This window comes from Mus caroli, chromosome 11 (assembly GCF_900094665.2).
Source record: "Mus caroli chromosome 11, CAROLI_EIJ_v1.1, whole genome shotgun sequence".
Lineage (NCBI taxonomy): Eukaryota > Metazoa > Chordata > Mammalia > Rodentia > Muridae > Mus > Mus caroli.
Window position 1 is genome coordinate 111,133,675 of NC_034580.1, and position 10,757 is coordinate 111,144,431.

General features: G+C 50.8%; 1 protein-coding gene across 1 annotated transcript in view; it reads right to left on the minus strand.

Annotated features, from left to right (window-relative positions):
* Fads6 (fatty acid desaturase 6) overlaps nucleotides 1–7,758 on the minus strand; it is a 14,067-nt gene extending 6,309 nt beyond the window's left edge. The window contains exons 1-2 of the mRNA XM_021175986.2: nucleotides 7,393–7,758; nucleotides 6,632–6,798 (exon numbers count right to left, since the gene is read on the minus strand). Coding sequence (XP_021031645.1) covers nucleotides 6,632–6,798; nucleotides 7,393–7,555 — 330 coding nt within the window. The 5' untranslated portion in view covers nucleotides 7,556–7,758. The remainder of the gene's footprint in view (nucleotides 1–6,631; nucleotides 6,799–7,392) is intronic.
* Nucleotides 7,759–10,757: the final 2,999 nt, after the last annotated feature.

Sequence of the window (10,757 nt, forward strand, 5' to 3'; positions counted from 1 at the left end):
CTCAAAAAAAAAAAAAAAAAAAAAAAAAAAAAGTTGGTGGCTTATTTGAAGTTACCTGATTGTTTTGATGGACAAGCCTATGCTCAGGCCAGACCACTCAGAGCTGGGCAGGGACCAGCTGTTCCCTGGAACCAGCCAGAGGGCTCTTAGGGGAAAGCGGACGCTGGGCACCTCAGTGTAGCCTGAGGTTGCCCTACCTGAGGGACAATGATTACCCCTGCTCTCCGCTTTCCTTCTTACTTTTTGTTTTTTTTCAAGACAGGGTCTCACTGTGTAGCCCTGGCTCTCCTGGAACTCACGCTGTAGACCAGGCCTCGAATTCAGAGACCCGCCTGCCTCCCTGAGTACTGGGATTAAAGGCATGTGCCGCTGCCTCCTGGCTCCACACCCCTCTTCCTAATCCTGCCCAAACGGGTCCATTTCAGGAGTGACCCCTCTATGGCCTTTGCTTCCACCTGGAGACCCAGGTCGTGCCCTTGAGTCTTCTCGCTCCTCCCATCTGTCTCTCACTAGCTGGCACCTGGCCAACATCCTCCTGCAGCCCCCTTCTGGTCACCCCAGCCTGGCCCTGCAATCCCTCCTATCTTCCTCCTGATCTCTCCACCAACAGCCTCCAACCAGTTTCCTGCTCCACTTACCACAAATCAAACTAGCAGAGTGACCTAGTTTTAACTTAATTCAGGTTATGATGTAATTTTATACTTGTTTTTGGTTTTGTTCTGATATTGCAAGACTGGGTTCAGGACAGCCCTGGCTGTCTTGAAACTTGCTCTGTAGACCAGGCTGGCCTTAAATTCAGAGATCTGCCTGCCTCTGTCTCCCAAATACAACACCCACCACAGCCTGGCCCTACCACTAGACTTTTAAAGCTCTGCTTCATGACAAACTACTGCTTAATCACAAAATAGAATAACTTTTAGAACGAAGTCTATTTGGCTAGAAGACAGAGTACCAGTTCCTCAGCCTGGCAATGGCCTTCTTGGCCTCTTTCACCCAGGCCCCTGTGAGAGTCTAGCAGCTTCCATAATCTCACCAGCTACTCCTCTAAAGTTTCTCCATGGTTTCTCAGCCTCCACACCACTGATATTAAAGACCAGGTCACTTCCCCTACCCCCTCCCATTTTTCATGAGTGTGTGTGTGTGTGTGTGTGTGTGGTGCATGCATGTGGACAAGTGTGCACATGGGTAAGCGTGCCTACGGAAGCTCTGAAGTTGATGATGTCAGAACATCGTCCCAATCGCTCTTCCACCTCATCCTTTGAGGCAGGGTCTGTCAGACCAACCCAGAGCTTGCCCATCCAGCTTGTCTTGACAGTTAGCTTGCTCTGGGGATTTCGCCATCTCTACTTGCTGCAGCCAGACTTACCGGTGGGCTGCCAAATCCCCTCAATTTTGTGGAATTCTTGAAATCCAATCTCCAATCTTTATGCTTGCAAGGCAAACACTCATCCCCACAGCTGGCTCATGTCACTTGTGAGACAGTGCACCGTGAGAGTCTACACACATGATAAAAAGGCATAGAGCCAAGCACACACAGGCGCCAACATCAGCTTCCTTGGTCTCGCTCCCGGATGACACATAAATATAATTACTAGGATTAAGCAAGAATGACTGATCCAATCCACCAGACTTCTCTGTCCTACACTGAGATGTCCTGTGAGTCTCTAACTATAATATGGCAGTGTATTTTGTACTGAATATCTGCCCTGGTCTTCTAAATAAAAATTTAAAACGAGAGACAGACAGACAGACAGACAGACAGAATAGTTAAGGGCCAGGATACAGCTCAAAGATGGTGCAGGTCTTTGCACAAGGCCCTTTATCTAATCTCTCTCACCAAAAAAGAAAAAAAAAATTCATTATGGCTGACCTTATTCAAACAAGAGTCCTGGATGGGAGCAAGCGGGAAGATGGTGAGACATGCCCGAGGGTACAGCCTTGACGCGACTGCACCAAACTACAGCCAGTAGAGAGAAAAAGGATCACGACTAGGCTGGGGGTTCTTGGCGGTTTGTACCACAGTGGATGGCAACAGGCATTCCCCTGTGTGACACCCCTCCCAAAAGGGCTCAGCGAGATTCCTAGTGGGCTCTGCCTCTGACTCCACCCCACACCCAAAGCTGAGTTTACAAGGAGGATTTAAAGAGGAGACATAACAAAGAGCTTCCTGACTGGCATGGCTGGTTCCCGCCCACTCAGGGGAGCATCCTTGACTGTGACACTAAAGGCCTTTCAGAGGTTGATCCTTCTCAGCTTCAGGACTTAAACCACGATGGCCTGCTTATTCTACCTTGCCCTGAGCCTTTTGGTGGTCATCCTTGCATGGCATCCTTCCCTGGCCAACCCTAAGGATAGGCCTAGCAGCCTGGGTGATGTAACCCCAGTAGAGAGTGCTTGCTGGGTAAGGCGGGGTGGGAACTTCTTCAGGTATGTCAGAGAGGGGTCTCCAGAGAAACCTCATTTGGTGTGGGTAGGGGTACATGGTTTTGAATACAGCCTAGAGTGCTAGCCCAAATCTATCCTATCTGTTCCAGCTCTCTAGAGCTGGAGAAAGAGGCTGGTCCCACACCAGCTCAGACCCAGTAGGCTCTAAGATCAATGCTGGATTACCAAAGAAAGCCAGAGGTGCACAGCTGATGCCTGGCACTGCAGGCTCTGTAGAACCCCGAGGAACGCAGGCCTAAGACCAGATAGATATTCAATGAGATGGTGTCACCAGGGGTCGCGTGGACGAGGGAAGGATGAAAGGAGAAGACAACAGGATTAGAAGTGACAGCCAGGGATCCGGGAAGGGTCCCATGCACCCTCTGAGGTTCCTTTGTGCCAGGTAACTCAATACAAACACCTGCACCGCCCTGCCAGGCCCTGCAGCTTCTCAAGTAACAAGCACAAAACAATAAACAAACACTGTGGGAAGCAGCCCCATGCTGCCCCTGCGACAGGCAGGCGGTGTGTCACCCCAGGAAGAAACACAAGGCCACACTATGGCTCATGGGAGGCCTGGCAAGTCTGTACCGTCTCATCCAGTGCCCTCAAAGGGTTAACGAGGAGGTGGTGTTATCAAGCTCAGAGACTCCATGAAGAAACTAACCCTTGCTCAAGGTCAGGGAAAACCGCAGGGCCTGGGACTCCAATCAAGTCACAAAGCTACAAAGATATTGATTGCCCCCCACCCCCACACCAGCTAGGTAGGGCTGAGCCACACTCCCCCATGTGTGGGAACCTGTCCTAGAGGGGTGCCTGAGTTATGCCCTAAGGTTGGAAAATGGAGGTGCTTCCCTGACTAGGTTACTCAGAGAGTGTGATTGACCAAACTAGTTCTGCCCACAGCTCAGCAAAGCCCAGCAGCACAGCCAACAGTGTTACAGCATGGGAGGGGAATCCAGGCCTTTCCTTCCAAGCCACAGAACAACATCCGACTTCAGGACAGCCCCTCCCCCTCCCCCCACCCCCCACCCCCACCCCCACCCCTCACACTCACACACACCATTGGCTAACTTTCCCTTCGACCTTGTCCCCAACTGGAATGCAAGGTCATGGTAGACAAATAGAAGCGCTGCTAAGAACTTGAGTGGAAAGAAAAGAAGCAAACATGAGGCCATTTGCACAGGACAGAGCTGTGTGTAACACACAGAACTTGGCCCCAAGGCTGTTTGGGTTCCGCAAGTCACTGCACTGGGTTCTGAAGAAGTCCAAGCAATCTAGGAAGATATCTCAACGAGAGTGTCTCAGTTCCTTGCCTGTGCCGAGTCCCAGTATTAGAAAGATACAAATGATACAAAGTATCCATTACTCCTGCTTCTCCTGGCAGGTTACAGACCCTGACCCCAGGGTCCAACCTGTGCCTATTAGTCTGGGCTGACCCAGAGCTTCCTGGAAAGGAAAGTATCTTAAAGTGGACCATAGGAATCAGCAGCCTGAGGGTCCCTCATGTCCTTGGCCCTTCAGAAACCTAGGCTGGTAGAAAGGATTGAGAGGGAGGGAAAGAGAGGACAGGGAATGCTGGGTAAGAATGTTCCCACCACACAGTGGATGTGATATATCGAAAGGTGTGTGTGTGTGTGTGTGTATGTGTGGGTGTATCTGTGTATGTGTGTGTATGTGGTTGTGTATATGTGTGTTTATGGAGGTATTCTTGTATGTATGTATGTATGTACGTGTACATGTATATGTATATAAGGTAGTTTGAATGAAATTGGCACCATAGGTTTGTAGAGAGTAGCACCACTAAGGAGATGTGGACTTGGTTGAGGAGTGCATCACTGGGAGTGAGCTTTGAGGTTTCAGATGCTCAAGCCAGGCCCCGTCTCCCTCTCTCTCTCCCTGCTGCCTGTTTATCCAGATAAAGAACTCTCAGCTATGTCTCCAGCACCATGTTTGCTAGGACTCCTCCATGCTTCCCGCCATGGATGAAACCTCTGAACTATAAGCCAGCCTAAGTAAATGTTTCCCTCAAGAGTTACTGTGCTCCTGATAGGTGGGGCCAGGGAGCCCTGGGACCAAGGAAAGCAGGCCTGGACCAAGAGTAGGATTGAGGCATGTCCTGGAAATCTTATCCGGAGATCAGCCTGCATGGCCCGGAGCATGAAGCCCTGTGCCACACCCCCACCTTTGTCCCACCTGAGGAGGTCAAGTAGCCAGTAGCCAGGCTTCCCTTCCCCTCATAAGGACATGGCCAGCAGAGCCTGGAATTCCTCCTCATGCTAAGGCGACATCCTCAGCACCGTGGCCTTGGCCAACGATGTACATTCACCCCATAGCTCCTACCCACCCGCAAAGGTTTAAATAGCTTTTGTTTTCCCCAGTTAAACAAGCTGTCTCACGGATGCCTGTCTCCCGAGAGGAGTCTGTTCCTGCTGCCTGAGGCCTGTGTGTGTGTGTGTGTGTGTGGTGTGCATAAAGTTGTATAAAAAGTTACATGATTCGGGGAGCAGAAGAGATGGCTTAACCGTTAAGAGTAATGGCCACTCTTACAGAAGACCTGGGTTCCATTTCAGTATCCATGCCGTATGGCTCACAGCCACATGGAACTCCAGTTCCTGGGAATTCTCTTTCTTTTTTCTTTTCCTTTCCTTTCCTTTCCTTTCCTTTCCTTTCCTTTCCTTTCCTTTCCTTTCCTTTCCTTTCCTTTCCTTTCCTTTCCTTTCCTTTTCTTTTTCTTTTCTTTTTTTTGAGACAGGGTTTCTCTGTGTAGCCCTGGCTGTCCTGGAACTCACTCTGTAGACCAGGCTGGCCTTAAACTCAGAAATCTGCCTGCCTCCCAAGTGCTGGGATTAAAGGTGTGCGCCACCACTGCCCGGCTCTGAGGATTCTTTGATGCCCTCTCTGGCCTTCATGGTCATTGTGTACATGTAGTGCACACATAGACAGGCAGTTACTCACATCTACACATAAACAAAAGGAAGGACTCTCAAGATCACTCAGCAAGTTAAACTTGATGGCAAGCCTAAGGGCCTGAGTTGGAATCCCAGGACCCAAAAGGTGGCAAGAGAAAGCTGAGAACTGGAGAGATGGCTCAGCTGTTAAGAGCATTGACTGCTTTTCCAGAGGTCCTGAGTTCAAATCCCAGCAACCACATGCTCACAGCCATCTGTAATGGGATCTGAAGACCTCTTCTGGTGTGCCTGAAGACAGTGACAGTGTACTCACATATATAAAAGAAAGAAAGAAAAAACAAACAAAACTGAGAACTGTTACATGTTGTCATCTGACCTTCACTGGTATGCCATGCCTCATGCAACACCCTCCACACACACGTACAAAACAAATAAATTTATAGAAAGATAGAACAATTGTGTTGGTTGGTCCGCAGAGTAAGACCTTTTCCTGTTCCTAGCAGCTTCTCCATCTACCCCTAAGGGGCCCGGCTGGCTAGGTGAGGGTTCCCTAGAGTAGAGAGAACACTTTTGGTAGAGGATCTGGAAAGGCCTGAAGAACGATTTGTCCAGAGGCTTTTGCCTTCCTGGTGGGCCCACAGGTAAGAAGGCCTAGGAAGGAGAGGTGGAGGAAGGGAGCCGAGTTCTTCCTGGAGGTTACAGGAGCAAAGAGTTTCTCAAGATGGCTCAGCCATCAGCAGGCATAAGTGGAGCAGGCTGCAGAGCTGGAGCGCTGTGACACTGCCCCCCAACATCCTGACACACCCCCGACTCCACCTCACTGTTCACCCCTTCAGACAATAAGCCCTGATTGCAGAACCAGGAGGCTTCTGTGAGGCCACACATTCCCGGAGCAAAACTGGCAAGCTGCAGGAGGCCTCCTGCAAGGAAGAAGAAACTCCATCCACCTTTGGCCTAGTGCTACAGAAGACGAGGACTAAAGGAGTCGGAGGACAAGGAATGCCTTGAGGGGAGAAATGTTTCTGCTGCTCTGTCAATTTTATCAAGATTATCATGAGATAAATCACGTTCATCGCCATCGACAGACATTGGAACACGTAGGATGCGAAACTGCTCACTAACGCCAACTCCCTCTCAAGGCCTTGGATGAATACCCGGGTACACACACGCACATGCACACTCCCTCTGTATCACACACCACACACTTGGATCTACCCACCCTCTGTGGCAGCTCCCTGTCCATGTGAATGTGCACACAGAGTTGCCCAGCAACTGCCCCATCCCACCAGGCTCACCTCCAAAAAGAAAATCATCAAGATCTTGCCCCAGCGTTTGGACTCTGTGAGGGCGCTGTGAGTGGCCAGGTGGCTGCCCTTGACGGTGAGTGTATAATGGCACACACCCAAGATTGTGATGCCCGTGGCAAAGGCCAGGATATTATGGAAGCGGAGGCACAGGAACCCTGCAAAGAGGAGGGATCAGGGATCAGGATCTTTCGCCAGCTTTTGAAAATATGGGTCCAGACCCACATACACACGCTTTCCCAAATCCGGAGCCAAAGAGGGCCAGCCTTCGGCCTGTGACAGGTTCCTCTAAGGCCTGAGAGCGGTGGTTTGACTTTCTCTGTGGGATTTGGGACACACAAAAAAAATCCCCACTGGGCTTTCCAAGGATATTTTGCTGTCCTCGTTCTGCCCGGTCACCCTCCTGAGCCCCAGCCAGAGCAGAGATGGGGACTGGATGTCACAGAGCCATTAGACCGCTAGATGTGCAGCCTCAGTCCTACTCGTCCCATCTCCGGTGTCCCCCGTAGAACATGCTCTTCCCTTCTTCCGGTTCACTCTCCCCTTCCCCACGGCTCCTTGTGCAACTTTTTCCTCCACCACTTTCAAGCATCGGACTTCCTCCCACCTCCAACGGGACATGAGTTGAACACCCCCAGCTAGACTTTGGAGAGTGAGGTGGGATCCAGGATCCTCAAGTCCTGAGGTTCCCTTCCAGCCTGCACCACCTTCAGCCGCGCCACCCCCATCCGCAGCCCGTGTCTCCGTCTTACCTGCGGGCAAGGCGAGCAGGCTGAGAGCGAGGATGGCGCAGTCCACACCGTGGCGCTCCCACCACGAGCTCGCTCGCACCACATCCTGCACCTGACGCTCCAGCTCTTTCAGCAGCGCCTCAGCAGCGCCGTCCCCCGGAGGCGCACTGCGAACGGTCTCCATGGGTTCCCTGGACTCACCGAGCTGGGGACCAGCGAGGAGGACCCGGGGATTCGGGTGTGAGCTCGGTTGCTGAGAGAACACACTGGGAGGAGGGGAGGAGCGGAGGGGCGGAGTCACGCATCTGGCTGGGACACCACTAGCCTGAGGTCACCGTGGGAGGTGCGGGGTACCTTCTGCCACGCACAGCCATGACCCGTGACCTAGGCGGGGCCTAGAAGCAGCCTCTCCTGCCAGCCCTTGATACCAGGGCAGCTTGGGGAGGGAGGAGCTAGAGCGGTGCGCGGGGTGGGGAGATGACCCTGAGACAAGGACCAACCTGGGGTAGAGGGAACAGGACTGGGACAAAGTAGCAGACACACACACACACACACACACACACACACACCCAGGCCTTAACTGTTCACCCACCTCCTCTCAGTCTCCATCTTGGGTTTGTTGTGCGTTCTTAGTCCCCAAACCCAAGTATTTTTATCTTATTAAATTATTAATTTGTATGTGTAGATGTGTCCACGTGGAGTTCAGAGAATAGTAAACATGGGGGCGGGGGGAGTTCGCTCTGGTTTTTAGCAGAAGTGACTTGTAGGGAGGTGGCTTTGCAGCCCCGTAATGGGTAAGGAGACAGGATAGATAGCTACGGAGAAAATATGTCCTGAGTTCACCACTGGGTAGGCAGACATACTGCTAGAATGTCTCTCCAGCTCCACTGGATGGGGACAGCCAGGTCTGAATGGACCTGGGATAAGCATGAGACTTGAGAATGTCTCTTCCCCTAACATCGGTGCTGACCCAACTGTCACCAGTGTGACTGAGCTGGCGTGGCCCTTTGAGGATAAGCGCCTGACTCCCTGCTCTGCCCCTTTTACATCTTCACAGTTCTCCCCCCCAGTTTCATTTCAAACCCCTTTAAAAAAAAAACTGACTGAGTCCAGTGTGTGTGTTTTCCCAGGAGACCCTTGGGCAGTAGGGCATGTGTGAGGGAGAGCGAGCTATGGCTTGAATTTCTCTCCTGGTACTCTCCTTCACAGATTCAGCTATGTTCTTCAAGTTCATGTGTGAAGCCATCCTCTAGCTACACAATTCTCTCAACTGGCCGTGTAGCCCAGGCTGGTCTCAAACCTCCTGTCCTGCTCAGCATCCCACATACTGGGACCTGACATTCTCTCTGAAGGGACAGGATCAAGATCTCCTGAGCAGACCTGTGTCCTCCACTTCTAGACATTTACTAGGCTTTGTGTATGCCCATGTCACCCTGTAGAAATGACACCCGCTTGTGTAGTTCAGACCTTTCTTTCCAACATCTTGGTCCTGGGGATCAAACTCAGACAGGCCCCAGAGTTACCAAATGGCTAAACTCCAAGTCCAGTTCTCTTGTTTTAGGCAGAGAAAGGGAACTGCCAATCTTCCTCATTATGTCCCACCCGGGGTCCCCACCACCAGAGTAGAATTTTTAGGGAGGAAGATGCACAATTTTTAGAAGTGAGAATAGTATGATTTGATTAATTGGGGGACTAATTGGGAGTATGGAGGGATCCTGCCACCTTTATCATTAATAGGAGAAGTTCCTGGTACTTCCAAGCCTGTTGCCAAGCCGCAGCTACCCTGGTATACATCACTAATAGCAATCTAAAGGGGGAAAAGGCTGCGAAGATGTCAGGAACTGGCAGGAGGGGGCTGGAGAGATGGCTCAGCAGTTAAGAGCACCCGCTGCTCTTGCAGAGGGCCGGTTTGGTTCCCAGAACCCACATGGCAGCTCACAATCCTCTGTGACTCTAGTTTCCGGGAGATCTAACATCCTCTTCTGACCCATCTGTGGTGGACATATGTGCACAGAGGCAAAAGACTCAAAAAGAGAAAATACAATTTTTACAAAAGTAAAGAGGAGCTTGTGGGAGGCCAACAGCGTGTGAGGTGGAGTGAGCCAACAGCTTTCTGGAGCTTGGTTTGAAGGGTATTGACTGAGGAAAGGCACGGGGTATTCTACATTCTCAAGGCGTGGGGGTGCGGGGGGAGGGGCAAGAGCAGAGAAAAATCAATGGAAGGCAGGAAAGGAAGACTGGTACCAGGGGCTGGAGGTATCTTGACTGGCAGGTAGAGATGGTGAGGCTTATATCCAGAGGCTACAGGAGCCACCACAGGCTTTAGACCAGGGGAGGGGATTGTGTGATGTGTTTAGGGAGGCTTGTCTATATCAGAAAGAGATGAAGAAGAATCTAAGGAAGGTCTCAAGATAGCCAAACAAAAAGGTACCGCGGCAGGAGAAGAGGCTGAGGCTGTAGAATGTACAGAGACAGAGGAGATGTAAACAGCCTGTGAAATACACAAAGAAATACACAAATGACCAGCAGGCTTCCGATCAGTAGCCTGGGGAAACATGAACACATCCAGGAAACATGCCTAAAATGAATGACAAAACTCAGCTCTGAGGAAGACTGCACAGCAACTGGGCTACCCACTGTCAGGACTTTGGGGTATTGTTTTGTTCTGTTGTGGCTTGAGAATCCAAACCTGGGCCTTGCACCTGCTGGGCAAGCCTATCACTGGACTATAACAACTCTAGCCCTTGGTTTGTTGAAATTGAGTCTCACCATGTAGCAGAGGCTGTCCTTGAACTCACAATCTTCCTGCCTCAGCCTCTCAAGTGCCGGAATTACAGATAAGTGTCACTAACCCAATGGCAGTTTTGTAGAAGGTTGAATATATATACCCACTGCATGACCCAGCAATTCAGCTCCCAGGTAGCTGCCCGACAGGAATGAAAACATATGTCCATGGGCTAGCGAGATAGCTCAGCGGGTAAGAGTACTGACTGCTCTTCTGAAGGTCCTGAGTTCAAATCCCAGAAACCACATGGTGGTTCACAACCATCCCGACTCTTTCTTCTGGAGTGTCTGAAGACAGCTACAGTGAACTTACATATTATACATATTACATATATGACTCCCTCCAGAAGAGGGCATCAGATCTCATTACGGATGGTTGTGAGCCACCATGTGGTTGCTTAGGATTTGAACGCAGGACCTTTGTAAGAGCAGTCAGTGTTCTTAACTACTGAGCCATCTCACCGGCCCATATAAATCAATCTTAAAAAAAGAAGAAAGGAAGGAAGGAAAGGAAAGGAAAGGAAAGGAAAGGAAAGGAAAGGAAAGGAAAGGAAAGGAAAGGAAAGGAAAGGAAAGGAAAGGAAAGGAAAGGAAAGGAAGAG